The following is a 27,320-nucleotide window of genomic DNA, read 5'->3' as shown; positions in this document are numbered from 1 at the left end:
AGAAGTCAGACTGACCTGATCTCCAGAGAGTAGAGAGAAAGGCTGAAGACTGTGTTCAGTCGCGTGTGTGTGTGTGTGTGTGTGTGTGTGTGTGTGCCCATGTGGTATCAATGATTCAATCTCCATGTCTACTTGATACAACCCCAACTAAAAACTTACCTACTGAGCTTCATGAAGCTTTCTGACTAGTGAACAAACACCTGTACATGATAAGAGTAAAATGCGATGGGGACAGAGCAACCACAGAAGCCCAACTGAAGCTCTCTCCCATCCTATATGTGTATATGTGTGTATATACACACACACTATTTGGCCAGTCCTGATGTGTATCTTTTACAATGAAACTATTATAAAGTATAGCAGTTTGCTGAGTTCTATGAGTCATTCTAGTGACCAGACCTGAGGGCTTCCTGTGAACACTTGAAACTATAACCAGTTGGTCAGAGTAGATGTGGGGTGAGAACTTGGTGAATGTAGCCAGCATCTGACGAGAAGCTAACCTCAATGAGACCTGTGGTCTAACACAAGCTTGGTGTGGTGGCATTGGGATTGAGCTGTGTTGTGGTACACCAGTTGGCATCAGAACAGGCATCATTACTTTTCTTTATGCTGCTTTATGAACCATTCTGACACTTCAATCTGCCAGATGTTCAACAAGAATTCAGGGACTGATTTAATCTAGAGTGATGAATAATGTTAGCTGGGAATGAAATGTTTAAAGTCCTCTGATTTAGGTAATACAGTGCTGACATTTCAAATGCAATGGGAGAAGGATGTCATTTTTGTGGCATTTCCTCTCCTGATCAAGACTGTACCTCAAGCTTCCTCTGAGGTTCATTCATGGGAAGGGCTATGCGCACTTTGCCTTATTAATACCAAATGGCAAAAGGAAGAAGCAATCCAAGTTATCCAAGCAAACTGTTCTGGGATCTATACTAAGATTACATTGTACATAGTGTTTCTCAAAGTGGAGTGTGGGGGACCATTGGAGATGGCATTTTTAGACGATATATAAACATCTTTGTTTTAATTTTAATGTATTTGTGTGTACATGTGTGTGTACATGTGTGCATGTGTATGTGGAGGCCAGAGGTCAATCTTGGGAATTGTTCCTCAGGTTGTTATCCACCTTCTTTTTCAGACAGGGTCCCTCACTGACCTGGAGCTCACCAACACTAGGTTTGCTAACCAGTGAGTCTAAGGGATGGGCCTGTTTCTGCCCCCAGAGCTGGGATTACAAGCAGGCACAATCACATTGAACCCATGATTTCACATATGCTATTAACAGTTTGTGATGACTTTTTATAAAATATTATAAAGATAAATCTTAAGCACAGGATCAGTAAATTGCAGATCTGGGAAAGCCTCCAAGTCCTTGCTTTGAGTCTGAGAGGCAGGGCTGGTTCTCAGACATCATCTCTTCTGAAACTGAAAGCATTTGCTGCTAACAATTGTGTCACCTGTTCCCCATATCAACATTGATTAGAGATGCAGTGAGGGCCCTGGCAGACAGACCCACTCTGGTCACCAGGTTGGATGGGATCTGACTCACACTGCAGGTCCAAGCAGCAGGCTGTTGGGTCAGAGCTCTGGAGAGAATTCTCCAGGCACCAAGATGGAACCCAGAGCAGTTCTAATCCCTCAAGACCCGGACCTTTCTTTCTGCTTTGAGTTTCCTTTGCTTCTTCGCCTGGAGTAAAGAACATCCTCCTGCTTCCCCTCCCCCACAATGACATCTTATAGTGGGCAGGATGACATTTGGTCTGAAACCTTCTTACAAAGTGAGAACGCAAAACCTGAAGAGCTTCAGCCTGTCTTTCCTGTTGTTGCTCCCTCTCTGTCCTTGAAACAGGGCTCTTCTTTGCAGCCTGAACATTCCCAAGACATCTTTAAGGCACTGCATCCATCATGATAAAAGTACAGGCACTTTCCAAGTGCCAAGGGGTTGTTGGCTTGCCGTTATGCACACTTGCACTGTGCTTTAATCCATCTAACAAAACTCAAAACACTGACAGTATCTGACGACAGAAGACAGAGGTTAAGGAACATGCTCCAGGGTCACAGAGTAATAGGAGGGCAGCCAAGATTCTCACTCAGGTTTTACTGACTCCACAGCTCTGGCTCCTCCCAGTGAACTAACTCCTAGGCAATCCAGTTCACTGGAACGTTTGAGAAGTATCTGGGGCCAGCTCTTGTGAGAGTCCTGGGTGGGGTAAAGTAAGAAGCTCAGGAACTCAGGGGTCTGAATATCCCATCCCACCCCCATCCAGGGCTAGAAATAAGCCCCTCTTCTTTACCCTGGGGCTGCCTTCTCACCAGGCATCTCCAGCAAAACCCCATCACCCTGGCCTCTCTCACAAGTGCCTGGTCTCCAGTGGAAGATTAACGGGACGCCAAAGCACCCCATTGCTCTGCAAGCATAAATTGTAAGAAAAACATTTAGAATATTGATTAAGTGCTTCATGCTCGAAGATTTAAATTTACCTCCTGTATTTCCAGGATTAGCTGACATAATGGGGTCAGTCTGCCGGCACAAATGATTTACAGAACACCCATTGGCAGCTTTCCTTTGAAAACTCAACACTTAAAAATTTGTGCTTGGTCACAGCCAGCAGAGCCCTGCGTATTTAGCAGTTTGGGATAATCACCTTCCTGCCGGGAAGTTTCAAAATCAGTTCTGGACTGGTTTGGCCCTATCTAGAACAAATGGACTTTGTTTGAGTCTCAGGAGGTACTGGAGCAAATGAGGGGAAAGAAGTCTTCTAAATATAGATTATAGTCAATGTTCTCAGGCAGGATATGAAAGAGTTAAATAGATTGTCTTTCCCCCACATCTCCTATCTATCCATCAGCAAACCCTGGCTGACATCCTACAAGAGCCTATCCTGCAGTGTGAGCTTGATTCTGCTTCGGGATAAGAAAGAACAGAGAGCAAAACCTTGCTTTAGGTAGAAAGAAGCAACTGGTACATAGTTAAACATTATGAGATTGATGTTTACAACCTTCAGCATAATCAGTTTAAGAAAACTCATGCTTTATTTACTGACTGAGGAATTCTAGGCAGAAGATCCTCTCTGTCCATCAACTGTGAATTGTTTTCTTTTTTTAAAAAAATCTTATTTGTGAGCCGGACATGGTGGCACATGCCTTTAATCCAAGCACTCGGGAAGCAGAGGCAGGTGGATTTCTGTGAGTTTGAGGCCAGCCTGGTCTCCATTAGTGAATCTAGGCCAGCTGTGGCTACAGGGAGACCTTGTCTCAAAAAGACGCCCCCCTCGAAAAAAAAGAAAGAACAGAGAGGAGGCTAACTATGCTGGGAGGCCAGGAGGTATGGATCTAGACTCAGATCTAGTGAAGAAAGGGAAGACGTTAAGGCTGGGAAGGAAAGGCAGGTGTGGACCTAGATTCAGATCCACTGAAAATGAGGCCTCTCTGTACCCTTCCCTTGGACCCACAGAGGGAGCTGAGAATCCCTATTGATGGCTACTTAGGGCTGATGTGCTCGGACCACCGTGAGACTGTGCACCTGTTGCGAGATGCAGGGCAGCAGGAGAGCTGACTTGGCATTGCTGACTTGGGCAAGAGGCATTCTTACAAAAGCTGGACTGGAGGACTTGCTCACATTTTTTTTTTATAATCCAGCCGGCTGCTCTGCTGATTCCTTCTAGAAATGTCTTAAGGATCCCACTAGAACAAAGAGAAGAGGAGACCCAAGCCTAGAAATCAATATCCGCCAGCCTTCCATATCTCACACCCAAATGTGTTTTATTTGTCCCCTAGAAAGCTATTTTGGAGCTTGTGCACTGGATACCTGCTGTTGCCCACAGTAGTCCAACACTCCTGTTAGACCTGGCCTGTGGAGGTGTCCTGTGATCTGTTACACTCTTTCAACAGGAAATGAGAGAGGAAGAGGCACTGAAACTATCTCAGGATCGGAGTTCAGGCCTGAGGCTGCAGTGCCCAGTCTCCAGTAGAGTTGGCTCACTGTGTCTACCAGCTTGGAAGACTCAACCAACCAGGGGAAAGTTTTTAGTTAAAAAAAACCAAACCAAACCAAACCAAAACAGTGAACTGGGGAAATGGCTGAGTCGGAAAACTGTATGCTGTGTAAGCATGAGGACCTGAGTTGATCCCTATAGCCCACATATAAGCAACCACATGCTTGTAATCCCAGCACTGGAGAAGCAGAGGCAGGCAAATAATCCTTGGGGACTCACTGGTCAACCAGAAGTGTCAGGTAAAGTGAGAGGCTCTGTTTCAAAAAATGTTTGACAGTTTCCTAAGGAATGATGCTCAAGACGGATCTCTGGCCTCCACGTGTACACAAGCTCATGGAGGCTGAGGCAGCAGGAATGACCCAAGTTCAAGGCCAGCTTGTGCCACATGCAGTGTCCAGACCATCCTGGGGTCCAACGTGAGACCCTGTCTCAAAAACACAAAGAAAAAAATTGTACCTGTACTGAAGATGTACTTATCTTTTTCTTATTATTTCCTGAGCAATACAGTGTAATAGCTATTTATGCTATTACATTAGCCACATAGCCATTTGTAGATTATTTCAAATATATAGGAGGAAATGTAAAGGTTGTATTCAGATATTATGTTATTCCACGTAAGGAATTTACATGTCCATAGATTTTGGTAACTTTGGGAACCTATCCCCTTGCAGATACCGAAAGACAATTTTACTGAACTTGAACATGGAACTCAGAGGTCTCCAGATAACACATCAAGAGGTCTTCACTGGAAGACAACAGAGTTAAGCAGTGTACAGTGACACCAAATAGAAATGTTTCCAACACCCACTTACATTTCCTGAGATATTTACTTTAAATAAGCGACAAGTACAGTTCCTTTGGTTTAAATAACCCAAGCGTTTGCAACTCCCAGGCCACTCAAAGGTACAGATGATGAAGTAATTGCTGGAATTATTAAGGTTTCTTTGTTTCTCATGTGACCACTTGATACAAGTCAGAGAGATAGGCTAACAATAGCACAGCTTGCGTCATGCTTGTTACTAATATGACTGCCAATCAATCCTGACATAGGAGCTTGGCAGACTACCCCAAACCCAGTATTTTATCACTTCAGGGGGCCAGCACTTGGACATTTCCTTGACATTTTATACTAATCAATCAACTTTCCTTTTTTAAAGCAAATCCTTTCACAGCAGCTACCCATGCACCCGTGATCACCAGACCCTGGGCCACCCACTCCTCAGGCAGATCTGCTGTAGTTCATCAATAATTATGCTTCCAGGCAGACTTCTGAAAAATGTTTATTCGTATTTCTTCCCTTCCAAGGGGGAAATCTATCTCAAATGCTAAGACAGAGTCTCCAGTCCCTGAGAGTCTTCTCGTGTTATTGTATATTTAAAAATATTACAAGAGGGCTCATCTCATGGGAAGTGAACTTTAAGGCTGCCAAACTCTTTGACTGTCTTCAGATCTGTTACCAATAGATCATAAGTTGGCTTAAGTCAGTTCTATTCTGAGTCGGGACACAGGCAGCGAGGACAAACGCCATTCCAAGATAATTCTAGGATCCTCCCCCAATGGTAATTCATCTACAGCTGGGCAGGCAGGCAGAGGAAAGACAAGGCAGAAAATGAGTCTCCTGAGATCCCTACACCGAGCAAAAGCCCTAAATCAGCCAGAGGGACCACGTTCTCAAGGTGAAGGCCCTTTACTTGTCACTGTCACCTCCTTACCAATCTATGGCCTCAAATGATCCTTCAGCCATTCTTTGAATAGGCCATTCTAAAGAGGTCATCAAGCAGGAAAAAAATTCACTGGCAAACTTTCAGTCCTCCTCTGCCCTGTGTTCTAGACCTGAAGCCAGAGGCAGCCCAGAGTGAGGTATAAGCTTTGTCTCTCTCTCTCTCTCTCTCTCTCTCTCTCTCTCTCTCATCTCTGTCTTTTTGAGACAGGGTCTCTCTGTAGACCCAGCTTAGCCTTGAACTCACAGATCCACCTGCCTCTGCCTTCCAAGTGCTGGGATTAAAGGCCTGTGTGCCATCACAACCAGTTCGTCTCTTCATTCTTATCACGGACCTTCAGGAGGAACTAAGGCAGCCTCTCCCTTCCTCTTTTCTTATACTCTACTTCCTCCTCACCATCCATTCCTAAAGTAAAGAGAGCCTTGGTTGTCCAAGATTCATGAACAAGGAGAAAACAAACAACAATGAAGAAACAGTACTGGCCTTGGGACCAGCCCAGCACACCCTAGCACTATACTCCCAAGAAAAGTCCAGCATTGCCCTTTCATCTTCGAAGAGGATGAACCATGTGACCAACTAACTGTGGTCCAGGCATCGCAATGGACATTTCTATCTGTCATTCTGCCCCATTAACTGAACTCTAGCAGGTAGGATACTACTGGTTGCTGGATGAGGAAGATAAGGGTTAGAGAGGTTAACGCATTTGCTAAAGCCTCATGCTCATGCCATGTCTCAGGTGTGAAAATACAGACTCAAGCAGGTGTCTTCTAAGAGTTTGTAAAACCCTTGAGTTCCCTTTCCCTGGAAGCCAGATGCTGTTACACTCCAATGTGCATCACAGGGAGAAGTATAGTCACCCTGAATCCTGACCAGTCCAATTCCTTCAGTCTTTCCTGTAGAAAAGTCAAAAGGCAGCCCTAAGATAAATAACACGCTGGGTAGATCTCTGTTAGAGGCAAAACATTGTGTGGCCAGGCTGAATCCTCCTGTACCATGAGAGCCCGTGTCAGAGCTGGGATAGGACCAAGGAAAGGGGTTGGGGAAGAAGTGACACTTCTTATGCCTAGCAGATTTCTCTCCATTCATGGGGGGACAGTGGGAATTTCATGGTTTACAATGATTAATCTGAGATATTACCTTGTAACCTTGCAATATTGTGGGCAAGCTATATCTTGCCTATTATACTCTGTTCACTGAGTGAATTTTTGTTTTAGTTTTTGAATGTCCATCTCTCTGCAGTTTCTAAGCCACAGAAGGGACTTAATAACAGGCTGTAGGTGGCCTCTGAAGTCACCTTTTGAGTGTAGAATGACATGGGTTTTGCTGAGTCCAAGCTCCCCTTTCTTACTGATCATACTGATCATAAACCACACCTGACTCATCATCTTGTGATGACAAGATCTCATCCTTCATCTGGCATTTCTCCTTGTTGATACTGGAATCTGAGGGGTCACAAAGAACAAAGGGTGATTTGGACAGGAAACAGGAGGGTGGAGTATGGCCAGAGTCCTGACCAGAGATAGATAAGAGATTGGTCTTGTCCTTCCAGATCCACCTCCACTGGGCTGGGAGACCCTGTACAAGTCACTTCTTATTTCAAACTCAGGGTCTTGCTGCAGAATGAAGTAGATGCCACAGGCCATTCCCCAAGCTGCCTCCTAGTTCTATCATTCTCTGCACAGGCCTTTGGAGATGGAAAGGGCTCTAAAAATGCTTTAGAAATCCAAAGAACATTGGGTTTACCTTAAGCTCTATCTGATTTTTTCTTGATGTCTGGTGTGAATTGCTCTGAGACTGTATGTTGGAGTGGGGGACCCAGGAAGTCTGAAAAGGACAGAGACTACAGCTCAGATGAAAGGCACATAGATTATCCAAGAAGAGGAGAAACATTGGGAGTAAGGCAGTATCATACAGATTAAAAAGGAAAACTGCCTGACACTTTCTAGAGAGCACAGTAGAGAGGCATGTAGCATAAGAAGGCTCCTTCTGAGAATTCAAGTGAGGCTGATCCTTGGCAAGGAGGTGGGGAAGGGGGAGGTACTCTTGTGCTTAGTGTGGAAGGACCTTGGTGAACCTCCAAATTACTAATGTCTTTCTGAAGAGTTGAATACTCACTACTGTGAAAAATCACTAAGAAAAAAAAATCATCTTCTGACTCAAGAAAGGAAATCATCATGTTTAAGCCTTGGCTCTACCCAAAGAATTGCTTGGCCATTCTCATTGAATTCTGGTCTCATGCAGCGTTTTGCAGGCAGCATGCAGCTTCTCTCACTTTGGAAGAGCATTTGGTTTTGCGTCCTAGAGAACCAGGCCATTCAGGAATACATAGGAGCTAACACGGAACTAATAACATTGTCTCCGCTTTTCCTTCAGAGATAAACACCACATTACGTTCAACAGCTGTGATGGGGATAAGCCGTGAGCAATCCCTTTTCAAAGATTTATAGAGAACACAGAATGAGTCACAGAGATAGTCAACCCAACTCTACCATCTCCCAAATGAAAACTTTAGGGGTGCATCTGTCCAGATCCCTCATTTTATGGAGCCACATCCCCAGCAAGTGGCAGAGTCAGTTCCACAATCTCCACTTATTTGCTTAAAATGCAGATTCAGGATTCAAATCTCGGCTAGGGAGATGGCTCATGGGTAAAACACTTCCTGTGTAAGCATGAGGATGTGAATTCAGATTCCTAGGACCCATGTAAAGCCAGGCACAGTAGCATGCCATCTGTAATCCCAGTAGTCTACAGCAAGATGGGAGGCAGACATGAGAATCTCTGGAAGCTCGAAGAACAGCCGGCCTGGTATATTCAGTGGTGAACAAAGAGACAGTCTCAAACAAGGTGGAAGATGACCCACAACTAAGGCTGTCCTCTGACTTCCACCCACATGCCATATCACATGAATGCACACACATAAACATGTACACATGCACACACACATAATACACGATTTAAAATGAAATAAAAAGATACAAATCTAAGCAGCATTTGCCATCAGTCGTGTACCTTTCAGAAGATGAATGCACACTCCCCCAGAAGCAAACTCCAATAGGAAACCCAGACCCGCTTCTCACCTGCAAATTTGCACAAGGTGGTAAGACATGTGTGGGAATTTCATTCTCAGACCCTGATGGCCCCAGAGCCTTGTTCTTGACCCGGAAGGCTGTGGTGGTGGTGGCAGTGGTGGTCTGTACTGGGAGGGCGGGCTGCCACACAGTCACATCGGAGCCATTGCCAAAGGCTTGAATTGCATTTTCTGCAGTAAAACAGGAGGAAATCCAATTTTAAAATCAAACAGCAAATATAGCAGACGGGATACACACAGCCAGAGAGAGGCACGTGAGAAATCCTGGTTACAGCACTGGACTTTTCAGAGCAAAACCCATCCATCCATCTACCCTGCTGGTGCTGAGAACCAGTCTCTTTTGTCAAGTGCTCAAAAATCAATTCAGTCATTAACACTGAGCCGGACACTGACCATACTCCAAATGCAACAAATATTTATTCTGTTGCTATTGATGAGCCAAGTGCTGAGCAAGATCCCTGCCCTGAAACGCTCATCTGTCAGCCCTTAGAAACCTGTTCTCAAATTTTATAGTAGGATCACAGAGCTATGTCACTTTTTAAAGAAAACAAAAAACAAAAAAACCTATACTATGTTAAAATTCTATACTAAAAGAAAATTGATTTGAGTCTTTTTCTTTTTTTTATTTTTATTTCTTGGTCTTTTTGAGACAGGGTCTCCTTGTAGCCCCAGCTGGCCTGGAACTCTCTATGTAGACCAGGCTGGCCTTGAACTCACAGAGATCTGCCTGCCTCTGCCTCCCAAGTGCTGGGATTAAAGGCATGTGCCACCACACCTGGCCAAGTCTTTTTCTTTTACATATATCCCTAATCATGAAGCAGAGGCACCTCTAGTATTCACACTCTTTTGGAAGCAAAATGCAGCCAATTTCTTTAAAAGAAAAATCCATCCTAAACCACATTGATATCTTGTGAAAATTTAAGTGAGATTATTTTCCCCTTTCTGCTTCCAAACGAAATCTGCATAATTAGAAAGGAGCAGCCCTGTTTAAATGAAAAGTTTAAAATGTGAAACTTTCCAAAGCTTATTACAATTTCATGGGATTAGATTGTTTTTATGGCAAGAGTAAATTGATTGTATATTGTTCCCTCCCCCAAATGAATAAAAAACAGTTTTTAATCAGGTCTTCAGGGGTTTGGCCTGGATTTAAGAATTTTTTATTTCATATTCATTGTATAAGAAATCAAACTCTTTCATTTGGGACCTGAATGTGCAAACTACTAATATATGACTCTTAGTTGGCATTTTTGATACACAGGACAGAATAATTGAGACCTAATTTTTTCTTTAAGAAATGACATTTTGTTCCAAAATTGTTATACTTCAAGTTCAGCAAAATTGGAGGCTTGTTTTCTATGACTTTACATTTTGAGGGGGGTTCTGTAAGAGCCGGCTTCCAATTAATACAAATGCCTTTTTTATGCTTCTAGCAGACTCCATGGCTTACGTGGTACCCAGAATGTGGATAGGAGAAACCACAGACCAGGGTCCTTAAATGAGCTCAGAAAGAACAAAACCTCACGGCCTTTCTTTGTTAGACACAGAAACTCCAGACAGTTGTCACTTGTGATGACTACCAGTGCTTTCCCCAGTATGTGTACTCTGCCTGCTGCTGTGAGTTCAACTATTCACTTGCTCATTCATTCATTCATTCATTCATTAATTCATTCATTCATTCAAATGTTCATGGCTTACCTAATAAATGCCAAGCACCCCAGTATGTGTACTCTGCCTGCTGCTGTGAGTTCAACTATTCACTTGCTCGCTCATTCATTCATTCATTCAAATGTTCATGGCTTACCTAATAAATGCCAAGCGTGACTCCATGTACTAGACATGTGGCCTTGACAACAATGAAGCAAAATAAGACCAAAGCCCCCCACCCCATCCAGAACTTCCAACCAGGAAGGCAAATAAGCACAATTGATGATATAGAGATGGTGAGAAATTTTCCAAAGAAAATGAAGCAGGGCCAGAGAGATGGCTCAGTGGTTAAGAGCACTGGTTGCTCTTGTAGAGGATCTGGTTTCAATTCCCAGCATCCACATGGTGGCTAACAACTGTCTGTAACTCCAGTTCCAGTGGATCTGATGGCCTCTTCTGACTTCCGAGGGCATTGCATGACATGGGTGCACTTACATACATGCAGTCAATACATTCGTACACATAAAATAAAAATAATATTGTTTTAAAAAAGAAAATGAAGCAAAAGGAACACAAGTAGCCATAGGAAAAGGAAACATGTTTAGATAAAGTGGTTTAGGGAGGCTTCCAGGAGGAAGATGCTCCTACTTGAGTGATGTAGCTCCCGCCTCACTTCCCCCTCCTTCCTATTCTTCACCATTTCCTATACCTCTACCTGCTCTTCACTTGGCTTAAAATAACTATTTCCCGTTTCCAAACTAGAACCAAACAAATAGTTGCAGCTGCAGGGGAATTTGGGCGAAGTTTGGCTTCATCTGAACATAGTAGAATGAGGTTTCCACATACGAGTCACAATTAGCAAACTGTAATCTCTTCTGCTTCAATACTGTTTATAGGCACTGCATTTATAGCCCCGTGTCTTGGTGTTCTGCACCTCAACAAAGGAAGAATTAAATGGGATGATTGTGAAAACTTTTGGCTGGCTTTGGCATTTATTTTTGTTGAAAAGTCATTAGCAATAAGACTATTTGTTCCCCTACCAGAACGTTACCAAGGAAGAATAACTTTAATTTTTCTGCGAGGGAAAAGTTTTCTTTTACTTTATTTTTGATAAAACTTGCATCCATCTAGAGGAGTATAAGATGTGAAGAAAAAAAAAAAGAATGTATAAAGTCAAGACCAAAGAAGAGGTCCAAGTTGCAATGTGCTTGTCTGCCCAATGTCTTAGCAAATGTTTCCAATCTTTAAGGCTTGTGGGTTTGAACGCTGCCCAAGAATGCAAAAGATTGCCTTATTTTCAGGAGGCGCAGAACAATGAATTTCAGCCACATTATTTTAAATGCCTAGTAAGCAAGGTTTTAATGCCTAGTGAGTTAGGTTTTTCTATTCAACAAAGGAAATGATGAGGAAATTTTAGCAGAACACATGAGATGTTTTGTGGAGAGCTGGCAAATCACTAGCTAGTTCCTCAGCAATCAGTCAACATGTATATCATCATGTAGAACTTGTCACTTGAGGACAAAGCTCTTAGGGCCATGACTGAAATTTGATTCCCAGAAATTTGGTCCATGCCTGTCACCAGGAAGTCAGACCTGGTCCCTGATGTTCAGGATTAAACTCTTGTCCAACAGGTCTTTCAATACCAGGCATGAGCTAGGCCCTCAGGAGCCAGGGGACTATATGAGGACCCAGGCTTTGAATCTTAGCTCCACCACACAAAGGCTCTATCTATGTGAATACTAGTCTTTTGCTCAGCTGTCAGATGGATATAATGAGACCTATGTCTCCCAGGGTTCTTGCATGGAAGACAGAAAATGAGATCGTGTGAATATTATACTCCCTACAGTGAGTTGGAACATACAAGACCCTTCACAAGTGATGGCTGCCACCAAAGCGAGGGCCATTTTCAAGTGTCTCAGCTGGAGAGTCACCCAGGGCATGCCCACTGTGTGCTGGCAGCCTGCTTTTTAATTTTTTCTGATGGATGCCCGTGGTCCACAGCTGTAAATCCCTGTTGTTTTGTCAAACATGTTTCCAAATTGCCTAAAGTAACAACTAGTGTTGTTTCCAAGCAGGAACATTCTGCCCTTATGCAGTACGTATTTCACCTCTCAAGATAACCCACATCCTGAGTCTCCCTGCCAGGTTTCTACGTTAAGATTTGTTGCTTCTGCTCTGAGCCAGTCCTGAAAATCCAAGGGGGCTGTTGATGTTAACATCCTAATTTTTCCTGGAGACCCCTCAGAGGCCTGGTCCCATCTACTTCATCTGAGCTTCTAACACTACACATTCCTTCCAGGTTTCCGGAACTCAGGAATGGAGTCCTGCCACTGGCTGCCTAGATCAAAATTTACCTGTGGGTAGAAATGTTCTTTCCCACATAAAGTACCCTTCCTTCACTGAATCTCTTCTTCTTCTAAGCCTTTGGGATCACAGCCATTTTGTTTTTTGATTTGTTTTGTTTTTTATTTCCCTGTAGCCCTAGCTGGCCTGGAACTTACTATGTAGACCAGGCTGGTCTTGATCTCATAGAGATCTGCCTGCCTCTGCCTCTTGAGTTCTGGGATTAAAAGTATGTACCACCATGTCCACCCAGGATGTCTCGGCAGCACCCAGTTCATCACTTATATGGTTCCCTGTTGTGTCACTCGGCCTGCCAAAAGGAGTAGGGTCACCACCAGCATCAGGAAAAGGGCGTGAAGAAGAGACAGAGGAGAGGGAGAAGGGGAGAGAGGGAACACATCAAGAGGCAGAGCTTTAGCTCAGAAAGGAAAACATGTATGAGTTGGCATGCTGCTTGTTTTTTTAAAAACCTACTGAGACATGTATTGTCTTTGAAGAAACTGAGAAATTTCAAGCACTCCTCTAGGTCATTCCCACTGTTGCTGCAGTCACACCACGGGGCCACGCTGAGGCTGCTGGAGTCTATGTAGTTGGGGGTCATGACTGTGCCTAGAAGAAAGAGAGAAGGAAAAACACAAGGCATGTAATCCCCCTGTGATGATACAGACTTTCTGTAGCCTAAAAAGAAACACATGTTGGTCTGATGGTGAAAATGCTATGGCTAATTACAAAGTCTGTGTTTGCCGGGTGGGAAATTATGTTAAGCAGTACATTTTCTTGGCAATTTATCTTGAGCACATAAAATAATTTACACATTTACTTTAAAAATTTTAAGTGAACTCCTTGGGCTGCATTTAGGGTATTTTCTTCCTGCACAAATGGTGTGGATGTCACTGAATAAAGAGAATTAACTTAGAATGCATGTGTTGCCAAATCCCTTGCATATTCTTGAGAGCGCCATTAATCTTCATGAATAGAGTACTGGGTGCACATATCCTAAACATTCTTTTAAGACTTTTAATTCAGTTTTCTCAGAAGCAAGTGACTTTCCTTTTATGTTTTATTTATTTTTATTTTATGTGTATAAGTGTTCTGTCTACATGCATGTAAGTACACCCGTGTTGTGCAATGCCCAAGGAGTCCAGAGGAGAGTATCAGGCCCCTTGCAATTGGAGTTACAGATGGTTGTTAGCCACCATGCGGGTGCTTGGAACCCAACCCCAGTCCTCTGCAAGAGCAGTCTAAACTACTGAGCCATCTCTCCAGCCCTGCAAATGGCTTCTTTAGGGTAACACAAGGAAGCATAGAGCCCCTCCAATATGTTCCCCATATCTTAAATGCCTAAAAATGTAGATAACAAATCTCCTATTCAGATTCTCAACTGATTAAAGTCTTCTAACCATGAAAGAAATGGAAACAGAGCTGGGGATAGCTCAGCTGGCAGAGTGCTTGTCTAGCGTGCACAAATACCCCAAAACCACATAGGCCAGCATGGTGCTACATACCTGTCATCTCAGTACTTAGTAGAGACAGGAGGATCAGGAGTTCAAGGCCATCAAGCTATGTCTGAGGCCAGCCTGGGCCACATGTGACCCCGTCAAAAAAAAAGAGAGGGGAAAAACAAAGAAAGGGAGGAGAGGGAAGGGACAGAGGAAGGGGGAGTCCTCTGAGCCTAGGGTTCCTGAAGTACAGTCTGTGGACCCTCAACAGTCCTCAAAGTGATGCTGGGTGCGCCTTCCTGCTTACAACTGTGGTTTTTCTGGTGAGTTTTCCATGGGTACAAATACACAATCCATTTATACTTAATATAATCCAAATGTCTTCTCCCGGGTGGCTCACTCCAAGCAATGCCCATGAACGCCAAGAACTTTCTGTTTTTAGTTACTTTTATGGAAGGAAAAAGAAATAGGTGGTCAGTAATCCAGAGGATGGGTTTGGCTCAAAAAAAGGAAAATTAATTTTTGGATGCTCTTCTGGGTCAAGGGCATGTTGTCAATGCTCTCCATTCCTTACTAACTTGGGACTTATTATTTAGCATGGGAATGTTAACCTGCAGCATACAGGGAGGTTTAACTCAGCCGAGACAGGAACAGGCACTAGAAACACTGAAGAGGCTAAAGCCATCATACTTCCAGTACCACAGTGGACCCCTGACGTAGGGGAGCGGGGAACAAGGTTTGTACAGAAGAAACGAAGAAGTCAGGATACACTGACTCAGGAATCTGCGCAGAGGGAGCGCTCCAGACCCAGGAGAGAAATAAATCTTGTCCTGTAGAATGTGTTGCCTCTACCATTTCCCTCCATTTCACCTTCTTCAGGCACATATGGGTTTGCCAAACCTAGGGATGATCTCACAGAGTGTTGGTAGCACCTCGACTTGCTTGGCCACTGATGGGTGAGTTAATGAGTGTGACCTCCTAGAAGGACACAGGCTGAGGCACTAAAGGTGATTGCATCTGGGAGTGAGATTACATCTGCAGAAACTTAACGTTGTCTTCTGGGAGCTTCCCCGGATTTATTTTTCCTTTTAAACAATGAGTATGCCCTAATTACTTTTGTTATTTCTGCAATTCCATCACTTCATATGTGATCGCTAGTAGAGACGCATAACTGTTAAGGAGGTGTGAATGCAGTTCTGGAGTTCTAAAGGAGATGCACACACACTGGCTAAATCCATAGAAATGGTACATAGCTGGAGGAATCATGACAGTATTATTAAAGGTGTTACTCATGGGAGCACATGTGTCCTTTCAAAAAGCTGGGCTATTAAAACCAGAAATAGCCTTGTGTTAAACACTGTCGCTTATTTTCCTAAAGACTCTTGCTGAAGACACTCTGGTGACAAGTTTAGTCTGTGCTGTCATTCTGGGTAGGAGGTCCTTCCTGCTGGTGATATATGCAACCCTGACACGTGCCCTGGGAGAGGGGGGTGAGGTGCCACTGAGCCATCACTCTATGACAACTGTGCTCTTGCTTACCTTCCACAGCCTTCTCAAATGCCCACTGCAATGGAGCCCTGACAGTGAGGCTCTGCTGTCCCTGATACGTGGGGACACCTACCTTTCCCCTACCTGCTCTATTTACCCCAGACGTAAGTCTGCCTCCTTCTGGATCTTTTTCTATACGTGGGAGTCTTGTTTAATTGCACCGTTCTCTTGAATTCTGAGAATGTAGCTCTCTTAATGCCACAGGATGTCAAAAACAAAAATACTGTTTCTGCTATTAAATAGTTATTTGCCGGGGGGAAAGAGAATTAACTGACGTCATTCCCTACACACCAGGAGTCAAATGACCAAGTACGATAATGGCAAGAATCACCCCAGTATCAGGGAGTGTGTGTGTGTGTGTGTGTGTGTGTGGTGGCGGGGGGGGGTTCACTTCCAAAGGGCACTTCTGGGAAACAGCTTCTTTATTTCTTCTGATGGAATGACTTCCAAGGTCCTTCTCTCCAAAGCTCCCTAATTCAATTAACTGTGTTTGGCTTGCTCTCCTTCTTCTAATAACCGCACTTTTCCTTGCCTTTGTTCTGCGTGGCCAGTTCCCCAGTGGAGATGCTTCATTTCCTTTGGAACTTGCCACCTTCCTGCTTCCTAATAACCCTGTTTCTGTATCCTTTATTCTGGTTTCTTTTCTTTCTCTTTATTTTTCTTTCTCTCTCTCTCTCTCTCTCTCTCTCTCTCTCTCTCTCTCTCTCAATAAGCAGGTCCTAAAGGGCCTATCTTCAAAACCCTAGCATAAACTATTGGGAGATTTTCACTTGGGCAGACACAGGCAGGCTACAGTGGAAAGAGTACGGGTATTTGTAAGGCAGATTCTTCTCCCATCCCACTGCCCCCAGCTTACCAATCAACCCCGAGTAAGCCAGGAGGCAGTCTGCGTAGTTCTCCTTAAGACAGCTGCTGACAGACCTGGACTCTGGCTGGCAGTTGGTAAAAAAATCTGCGAGGCGAGATCTGCAAGAAGAAAGAAAAACATGCTGAAAACGTCTCAGGCCTCCGAGCTGGGAGAAGAGGTCCCTGAGGGAGGCTGGGAAACTGGTACAGGTGTGCAGCCAGGTAGGAGTCATACCTGCTCATGTTTTATGACACAGGAGGGCAGCTGTGGCAGATAAACAGTGATTTTGTTTCAAAACACTATCTAGAGGGGATGGAGAGATGGGTCAGCAGTTAAGAGCACTGGTTGCTCTTGCAGAGGTCCTGGGTTTGGTTCCCAGCACTCACACGGCAGCTAACAACCATTCATAACTCCAGTTCCAGAAGATCTGACGCCTTCTTCTGGCCTCTGCAGGCACTGCATGACATGGGTGCACTTGCATATATGCAGGCAATACACTCATACACATAAAGCATATAACAACAGTCACAACAACAAAACCCACCAGTAAGTAGAGAGGATTTTGGATGTTCACAGTATAAGGATATGATATGTATTTAAGTAAGGAATATGCCAATTAACTATCTGACCATTACATACTGCATATGTATATATATAGAAATGTCATACCATATCCCATAAATATGTGTTCACGACAAATATAAAATATATATGAAGAAAAAAATCTTGTCTCTAGACAGACAAGTGTAATACGCTTGTTGATATACCTCTTCCTCTCTCTCTCTCTCTCTCTCTCTCTCTCTTTCTCTCACAAGGAGAAAACATGAACTAGTAAAATGTTGACATCTTTCCTGATACAACCTTCCAACTGCCCCTCCCCCAGCTCTCATCCACTGGCGTGTGTCTGCTTATTTGGACAGAAGTCTTCAGGGTTTATAACTGGAGAAATCTAGAGGCTTTGAAGTTTCCATTCAATATTTATTTCTGACTAGACTTATTTGCATCTTTAGGAAATATGCTTCTCTACATGCTCACCGGAGATCCACAGTGGGAAAATATTTACTTTATACAGAAACATGTTCCTGGCATCAAAATAGGAGCCTACAGCCCATCTGCTCCCATAATTCCTAGTGCCTTGAAGAATGCACATCTCTGTCTCCTGAGTCCCCTCTCATCCATCTCCCAGCCCTGGCATAGTGATGTCCCCTAGCCCTACGACACTGAGTAGCTGGCTTTTCAGTGAGTGAAGGGAAAGGCAAGAGGGAGTAGGTGAGGCTCATTGTGGGCACGGCAGGCCTGTGGTTAGATGCTCTGATTATAGGGTTCATTGGTCAGAGTGCAGCTCTCAGCACTTCTAGAACTCTCCAGGGGCAGAGAGTTTACCCAGAAACCCTGAGTGGTGGTAAAGTTGTAGAGACCCAGAAGTGAAGGGAAGGAAGCCTGGCACAAAGAGGTCTCTTTGTGGTCAGTGGACTGTGTAGGCTCTTGCTGGAAAAACTGTGAATAAGAAGTAGCCCCCTGCTGAGGTCATCTCAGCAGACAGCAACCTCTTTCTAAGGTGGAACACAATCAACTTGGAGATGTAAGTTAGCCAGGAATTGCAGGACACCACAGGAGACTGTCTCAGTTTTTCTCTCTTGAACTCACCTGGGTGAGCTGCTGGCATAGCTGGTGTTGATTTTACTTCTTCCCACGAGATAAATGCAACTTGTTTAGCTTGATCTATGATACCAGCAAGCCTGGGTTGGTTGGGCTGAATGGGACAGGACTGTGGGAATTAAAGGTTTGTAAAGGCTGCAGGAAGCACATGATATATCCTTTTCCTATAATTTTTTTCTTCTTCTTCTAGGTTTTTTTTTTTTTTTTAAGTGTGGTGGTGGTGTTTTGTTGTTGTTGTTGTTTTGGAGATAAGCACTTGTTATATAGTCCAGGCTGTCTTAGAATTTGTGATCCCTCTGTCTCAACTTCCTGGGTGTTAGGATTACAGGCATGGGCTACCACACCTAGCGTCTTTCCTACCATTTTAAGTAGAAGAGGCATTCAAAGGCATGGCCAGCGTTGAAGCTCACAGTGCACAGCATGGTGTTCATGGTCTTCCCATGATTCTTTGCTGGGACCCTAATGAACAGGCATGCTGAGCCTCCCTGTCTGTGCTGATCTTGGGATTTCTGTGTGTTCCAGGTACATGTCTCATCACAGTAATGAGTCCTGGGGATTGGTGCTAGAAGTCTATTTTATTTCCTTTGTACAATACTAACACTCCTTGGAAACACTTTTATAACACTTCTAGAGCAGTGACATGTACTAAGCTAAGTGGGTCTCAAATGACACCCCCTCCTTGAGCCTGTATGTGTGCCTGGATCACAACCACAGCTGAGGCCCCACTGGTGTTCTTTACCCTTTACTGAATGCACTGAATGACATAAGACCTGGTTATTTCTGTTATTTGGTGAAAGGATTTTTTTTTTTCAGGAAATCCCTAAAGGTGTCTCAGGCTTACTCAACTGCCTGGATGGAGTGTTAATTTCAAAAGAATTTTCCTGGTCATGAAAGTTAATGATCTAGTGGCACTAGGTTTCTAACTCTGCAATGCTAACTGCAACCCAGGCAGCTGGGGCTCCCACTCTGCCTACAACTTGGCCAGTGGTACTTGAACAGCTTCCTGACCTGGTGGCCCCTCCTGCCCCACCTGCTCCACAGATGCATCTCCTGCTTCTCAGGCACACAATTAACGAAATGACAATGTGACGTGGATTGCTCTCCTTCTGCATGGGCTAATGCCACTAGACTCATTTTGCTTAACAACCTCAGAATTGACTCACAATTGGGCTCTGGAATGAAAGGCTAATTGAGTCAGTCTGTTGCAGAAAGCATAAGCCTGATCAGGAGGTTAAAACGAAATATACTGCTCTGAGCAGAACGCTGGAGGGTTGTGTTTTAAGAGGAGATTGTGGGTGTAGATCCTAGTCCTAAAACCAGCAAGGCTGTAGCAGGAGATTTGGAATGGGAGAAAGCAACAGCAAGACTGGCATGAAAGAAGTCAGTCTGTAGGGGAAGACTGGAAGCCCTTCCTTGCCCTGGCATCATCTAATGAACAGAGCATGTGCAAAAAAAAAAAAAAAAATACAAACAGCTTTGTGTGTGTGTGCGTGTGCACACTCCTGTATACTATAAAAGACTATAAGTTCCATGACAGTATGCTTTTGGGGTTCTTTCTTCTTGGCTCACTTCCATTCTTGGGAGTACTTTTTCCTTTCTTAATAAGCTATTTCTTTTCCATGAGCTATTTCATTTTCTTAATAACATATTTTATTTCCTCCATCTTTCCTCCTGGTGGATGCCAAGATTTTCTCCCAACCTGTGCTGTTTTCTCTTAAATTCTAATGCAATGGTCCTCAAGCCTCCTGAGTCTGTTTCTAAACTCTATTAATGAGACTAAGAACCCCAAAAGGAAACCTCAGTTTCCCTGGTAACAATGCCAGTGCATGGGAGGAGAGTTTCAGACTGAGTGAGCACAGGGCACTGTTATAGCACGCACGTTTCCACAGTTCTACCAGATTTGGCTCCCCGCTATTCACACTTGGAGACAAGGTGATCCCATGATAGAAGTCCCACTTTACAGGAGGGAAAATTAAAATAAGCATTCTATACAGTAATGTGCTGGAGTCAGATCATTATGGGCAGGAGGGGCAATTCTGAGGGACTGTGAGAACTGGTTGACATCACAGTCGTAACTCAAAAGCACTACAGCAGGATCATTTAGCCCATAGTAATGAGCAAATGCTACAAAGGTTATTCTCGGATGATAAACTAGTGCAACCCTGCTAAATGCTGTGATACAGTCAGTCCCATAGATGATGCCTGGGTTACATCTTGGCAGTCGAATCCTGGCACTTCTGGGCTAGGCTTCCACTCCTGTTTCTCTGGTGCCAAATGAAATGGTGTGGCACCTGCTAACCTTCACTACTTTCCAAAGACAGACAAGAATTATTCCCTTACACCATCTTCTCTCTCTCCGTCACACATATTGACGGTGTTGTATACAAAGGGTCACACGTATTGGCAAAGCAGATTCACTGTGTTCTATCTCAGTGACTGAATCCTGTGTCAGTGCTTTCGATATGATGATTAGAAAGATCTTGTCCTTAAATTTCACCAACCTTGCATCCAGATGCTGAAAGGAACATGTAAAAGGATCATGATAGTACCTTGGCTAATTTGGTCTTGTTTTATTCTCGACAGGGTCTTGTGTTGCCCAGGCTGGTCTCAAACTGGTATGTAGCTAAGGATGACCTGGAACTCCTGATCCTCCTGTTAATACCATCTAAGTGCTGGAATTACAGGTCCTGGTCACCACACTGAGAAAGGCTGTTCAGAAAAGTAAGCCTAAACACAAATGAAGGATTTACTAGATATTAGACCTGATTCCCTAGTAATCTATTTTTTTCCTGACAACTCAAATGAGGTAGGTATTTTATTTTGGTGTTATTGTAAGTTTTGGCTTTATTTTTAATATTTTACCTAGCACACAAAGTAATAGGCTTCCTTGTGGCATTTTCATAAATACTTGGGGTTAATCTCCCCACACACTACTCCCTCCGTTGTCTCCCCACCTCCCATCTTGTACCCTTATCCTAATTTCATTTTTAACATATTTTATTTTTAGAAAGATATTTTATGTGTATGAGTGTAATTCCTGCATATATGTAAGTGCACTGTGTCATGCAGTGCCCATGGAGGTCAGTAGAGAACATCAAATTCCCCTGGAACTGGAGTTACAGATGGTTGTTAGTCACTGTGTGGGTGCTGGGAATTGAACCTGAGTCCTCTGCAAGAGCAACCAGTGCTCTTAACTGCCAAGCCATCTCTCCAGCCCCCCTTTTCTTAAATTTTATATTCAAGGAAAACAAGTCTTCTTTCTAGAGGAAAATGGGAACAGAATTGTATTTAAAATCACACTCCACTGCAAATGGTGTTTCAGAGAAGCCACGCTGTAGGGACGGAGAGAGGAAAGTGGGGCACATCTGGCAGACAAGGGCGAAAGAGGGTGTTGTAGGCAGAAGGGAGCATCATATTATCACATTCATCAAGATCCCAGGGTAATAACTGTGGTGGGTTTGCATGTGCTAGGCACTGGTTTAAGTGCTCAACACAGCCAATTCTCACAATGACCTTACAAGGCGATATGATAGAAACTGAGGTAGAGAGGGTAAGTGGCTCCTTCCAGGTTGGAGAGCTCCCTGAGTGCAGGGATTGGGGATGGCTATAATCCACCTAGGTCCAGTCCCAGAGATGATGCCCAACTATGATGCTTAACACACACCTTGTCAGGAACACTGCTAACCTGCTTCAGCTAGGATGAGGAGGCCACAGGTGAGACAGGAAGTGATCCCGGTGACATCACAAATAGTCTCGATGGGCTGAGTTCAGGTTTTGTTCTAAAGGCAGTGGGCGCCACTGCAGGGCTTTAAACTGAGAAGTAACGTGCTCCGATATGTGTATTAGGAAGGAAGAGTCTTAGATTTCTCGGCTGTCAGCGATTTACTTAGGCTTCTGTGTGCCTACACTGCTTGACTGGTAATGGGGAGCAAAGCAAGGGCTGAAATCAGAAAGCTGGTTTCCCAGGAGAAGCACAGCAGAGCACTGAGAGCCAGGAGGAGGGAGAAAGAAGAGAATGTGTCAGACAGTGGAAGTCAGAATGCAGAAAGGACCAGAGTGTGAATAACTGGTCAGAAAAATGATGCTGCGGTGGGAAAACCAGGAGGGTAGGCTTGTGAGGAGGATGGTGGGGCTAGTTCTGACTGTACTGAGTGCATGGCACCTTGGAGAGTCAAGTCTGGCAGGTGTTTAGAGCTCTCACCCTTATACCTGGCCAGTAACCAACTATTGCCTGAGCACCCTGCAGTCCTTGAACACCCCTCATATACACACACCTCCCCCTGCCGACCCTGGGTTATGAATCATTTGTAACTGGTTTCAGTGGTTTCCCTGCCTGGGCTTCTGTGATCCAAACAAGAAAGCTTAAATGTCCAGTATGGGATTAACAAAGAAACTCTACTACTGGATTTCTTATGGAGACATGAAATCTCCATGACGACAGCAGTGATGAGCTCTGATTGTTTTTCTCTAAGAAAATGAAAAGGAAATGAATAGGCACTAATGTAGAAATGCATCGCCCTCAGTAAGAGAAAATCCACCACCCTTAAAAGAAGTAGAAGGCTGGTAAATGCAGACAGGGCCTTAGGAAATCTGAAAAACAGTGGTTTCTGCAGAAAATATCGTATTAGAGGAAGCACGCTGCTAACTGGAAATAGATAAATGATTATAATGACACAATCTAGGAGCATCTTCTCAAACAGCAGACAGTTTTCTGACAGTGGGTGGGGAAATCATTTACCTACTTTTTCTGTAACTGTTTTGGGAAAATAGCATTATAAAGAACAGGCAAAACACGTATCAGTAAGGCCCGGGTTAGCTCATCCCGGATTATTATAATCCTTTAAATGTTTTTCCAGGACAAACCCCATACTTGGATAAGAGCCACATGGTTGGTGGAATTGAGCCTGGTTGAAGAATTGTGAGATCTTGAATGGGATCCAGACTCACTCCAATACTAATTAACCAGAGTTCCTGAATATGTTACTTAACTTCTTAGCTCTGGGATTTCCCTTTCGAAATCTCAGAAATATAGGCTACAGGACCCTCAAAGCTGCCTAGAGCAACAACAAAAAACCTCACTTTTCTCTTTGAAGCAATTATTACTATTATTATTATTATTATCCAAATTCCACTCTGCTATTAACAATTTTAGTGTACAGACAACTGGTTTCCTTTGAGTGCAGAGAGCATGATCTCTTGTGGAACCTTTCTTTCAACTTACAAGACAACCAAAGATCATGGAGCACCTGCTCAGGATCCCATAGCAGATGGCAAACATTGGAGAAGGAATTGTCACCTGCCTCTAACAGCTCTGCAAGGGAGATGTACAGTGGCTATTGGGTTTTCCTTGCCTGGGGGTTTGAAGTCATCTAGTATAGACTAGATCTCCCTGACCACCCTGTAAGAGGACTGTACTTCAGACTCCTTCCTCATGGAAGAGATGCAGCCTAATTCACTGATGGGGGTCTCCCCTTATCTGTATACCTTGGCCCCATCAGTGAATTAGGCTTCCCTGCAGTCTTTTGGACCTTACCAGTATCCATACAGGACTGAAGGACATGATCACTCAATAGAAACCCTGAGCTTTGGACAGAACCCTTTCATTGATCTACTTCTGTAAGAAATTTCTGGATGGGCTGGGGATGCAGCTCAGCTCGTAGAGTACTTGCCTGGCATACACAAAGAACCAGCTTTGAGCCCCTGCACTGTACAAAACTAAGACTGGCTGTGGTGGGATTACCCAGCACTTGGGAGGCAGAGGAAGGCAGGAGTTCAAGGTCATCCTCCGCTCCATAGTGAGTTTGAGGCAAGCATGGTAAACAGGAGACAATGGAGAGGGAGAGGGAAAGTGCTGGACAGAGAAAGGGGGAGGGGCAGGAGGGGAGGGAGAGGGGGAGGGGGAGGGAGAGGGAGAAGGGGAAAGAGGGAGGGAATCTCATTCGATTTCTGAAAGCTTTCTCAGAGAGTAATCTAAGCCACAGTGATCTGCTTTAGGAACACCTCCCTCTCCTCCAGCTCTCCTTTTATGCCCCTATCCCTTAGCATGTGATTTAACTTCTCCAAGTCTCAGTTTCTTCACCTGGAAAATGGGACCAATGCTATATTTAAATGGCTTTTGTACGACAGCTATGTGGGCTTCCCCAGACAGCTCACCTGCTGCTCAATGCAGTTTTGTGTCCATGCCTTCATCCTTTTCCCCTAGGTCCTGACCAATTCTAATGTTGCCACAAACGCAACAGCAATCACACCTGGAGAAATATACCCTTCTTCCACACATTACATATGTGGAACAAGCTACATCTTTGGAGCTAAGGGGAGCAGCTTTGAACAAAACAAATCTGAGCAGTTCAAAGCCAAGAGTCTTGTGATGTTCCTTACAAGCGCTTAGTCATATAAGCTCATAGAATAGGGGCATTTCAAGAAAAGCTACTTTATCCCAGGGACATAGAGGAAGCTATATGTTTTTAAATGACTAAATATCAGTAAGTATGTTACACCCCTAATGTCTCATGCAGAAGAAAAACAACTTGACAAACACGCTTCTACTATTAGAGCGGGAGGGCAGTGCTGCAATGGTAATTGTCTGCTACAGTGACACAAAACAGATTTTTCCTCTTTCTGTTTTTAGACAATTACCTTAGCCCTTGTGCTCCAGCAGCCCACTGGAGTGCACATCTGGAAAGCATCGTTCAGGAAATCAGAGCCTATATTAAATATATTTTGCAGGAGGTGTTGTTTTGTGTCGCTATGCCTCACTGGGTGCTGTATATTCTGGCTTCCTGGAGCAAAGGCTGGGAGCACGCTGTGAAATTGAGAGAGCTGAGTCTGGGTCCACCTACTGTCTAGGGGTGAGGCTTTGAGCTGAGCAAGTAGCATTGCATCTCTGGGGCAACGGTCCTGGGGCAGATGCACACACTCCAGCTGCAAATGCTAAAGCTTCACACGTCTTGTGTTCATCAGCTTCTGCCTCAAGTTCCCACTCAGAGTGGATTCTAAACCTAGACCAACTGATGCACTAGAGATAATTTAGCCAGACCATACCTATACGTCGTTAGGAAAGAGCACTACTAAATCCAAGAAGTCTGAAACAATCTTGTGCCTTTGCTTTCAAAAACAGGAATGGCCTCTGTGGCTAAGTAAACCTCAACACCTGCCCCCACAACCCCCCAAATCCCTGCTCAGCTTCATCCTGGTATCTGAGAGGCTCTAAGACATTTAACAGAACCCTGAGGATAATCTGATCACTGCTGCTCCCTTGGCTGCCTGGCCAAGGTCCTTGGTAGATCCCAGGTACAAGGGTTTAACATATGTCACAGGGGTTTCCCACACTGTACTCCACGCACAACCTCCAGAGGTTTCCACAAAGCCGAGCCTGAGGAAGGAGCTCAGGCATCACAGGCGCCTCTTGCACAGTTTCACCTGTGTCTTCTACTTTGGGATTCTCTCCAGGTTGAGTTCAGCCAAAGGCTGTAGATGTGATGCATCCTTACCCTTTCAGATCACATTGCACTGCAGCAGTCCCCCAGGGGAAGTCCAGTCAGCATCAGATCAATTCTGGAATCCCTCCAGAAGCCACCTTGCATGAACACTGACAGCCATCAGTCAACACCTACCAGGTGGCTAACAGAGCTCGACAGCTACTCTTGCACTGGCAAATTTGAAAAGCAAGTCATGGGTATTGGCAAAGGAATCCACCCCAAAGAGAACGGGGCTTTCACGGCCTCTGATCTGTCCAGGGCTGCCCTTCAGCGGGGACTCCTTCCCCACCGCCCTCAAAAATTCCTCCCAACACACAAACTGATGGTTGTAAAATAAGCACACTGTAGATAATAGTGGGAACACAGAAAGATGAGAGAGCCCCGTGTTGCATCTCCAAGTCAAATAAAGTTGTTTGTATTACCCATGCCATGCTATGTCTATTAGCACAGAAAAATCTAGCTTTGGCCTTGCTTGTTTTTAAGGGAAGAAATTGAAGGAGCAAAGAAATTGAAGGCTTCCTGGCTGATGAAACAATCATAACGCTCTCAGCCATCCAACAGCTGTCTGCTGGGATAAGTGCAAGTGACAAAGATGTAAAAACCCTTTAGAGTAAATCTCGACCAATAAGCCCTTGATATTTCCGCAGGGAAAATTAATAAATCAGTTTTGCGACAATTTGGCCACAAGAAGAAATAGAAATGTAGATGTTCAACCAATCTTTCACCAGTAGAAGTACACCTTAAGATTCCAGACCAACATGCTGTGAATTTACAGCACAGAGAATTCAGCTGGTCCCTTTGACTTCAGGAGAAATTTCAGAGGTTGCCTCACCTTCAAACTGGAACCCTCAAAGTTCCACATCATCAACTGCTCAGGAACTCTAGACAGCAAAGGTCACCCACCATGGCTTCATTCATTTATGCTCACACTTGCCTCAGAAGTATGAGATGCATTCGAATGTAGTTGGAATTCAAGAGTCAAGGTGAGTATCAGGGAGGGAACTGGGGGCCACAGACGGGTAAGATGGGAGTCCAAATGCACACATACCCTGCCGGCTGTGTGAAAACTATACATTTGGCTCTGAGCTTCTAAGCATCCCCGGGAAGAGAAGTAAACAACCAGTTCCACAATCCATGATATCCCAGAAAATAAAAACAAGATAGATGCTCACAAGAACAACCACATGAAGCATGGTATATACCAGGTGGGCATTTTCGGTTCCTAATGATATCTACATTCTAAGCCTGGGAGCCTGAGAATATGCTGCCTTACACAAAGGACTTTGCTGATGGGACTGAGGGCATGAATCTTGAGCTAGGGAGGTTATCCTGAGTTATTTGGGTGAGCCCGATGTAATCATAGTGATCTTTAAAAGTGGGAGAGGCAGATAAGGAAGTCAGGATGATGGCATGTGAGAAAGACTCAAGCGGCCTCTGCTCATTTCGATGTTGGAGGAGACATCAGGTGTGGTGGTGCATGTTGGTAATCCTAGCCTTCAGGAGGCCAAAGCAGGAGGATTGTGAATTTGAGGCTAGCTTGCGCTACGTAATGAGA

The 27,320-nt window shown here is 44.3% G+C and overlaps 1 protein-coding gene across 4 annotated transcripts in view; it reads right to left on the bottom strand.

Moving 5' to 3' along the window:
* The window catches only part of Gfra1 (GDNF family receptor alpha 1), a 224,450-nt gene that overhangs the window by 17,853 nt on the left and 179,277 nt on the right, over positions 1–27,320 (bottom strand). For all 4 annotated transcript variants that reach the window (XM_008844314.1, XM_017800922.2, XM_017800923.2 and 1 more), the window contains 3 exons: positions 16,638–16,747; positions 13,269–13,403; positions 8,797–8,978 (listed from right to left, as the gene is read on the bottom strand). In XM_008844314.1, coding sequence (XP_008842536.1) covers positions 8,797–8,978; positions 13,269–13,403; positions 16,638–16,747 — 427 coding nt within the window. The remainder of the gene's footprint in view (positions 1–8,796; positions 8,979–13,268; positions 13,404–16,637; positions 16,748–27,320) is intronic.

The sequence above is a fragment of the Nannospalax galili genome, unplaced genomic scaffold (genome assembly GCF_000622305.1).
Source record: "Nannospalax galili isolate Female #2095 unplaced genomic scaffold, S.galili_v1.0 scaffold1362, whole genome shotgun sequence".
Lineage (NCBI taxonomy): Eukaryota > Metazoa > Chordata > Mammalia > Rodentia > Spalacidae > Nannospalax > Nannospalax galili.
This window is presented reverse-complemented; position numbering and strand designations above follow the sequence as displayed.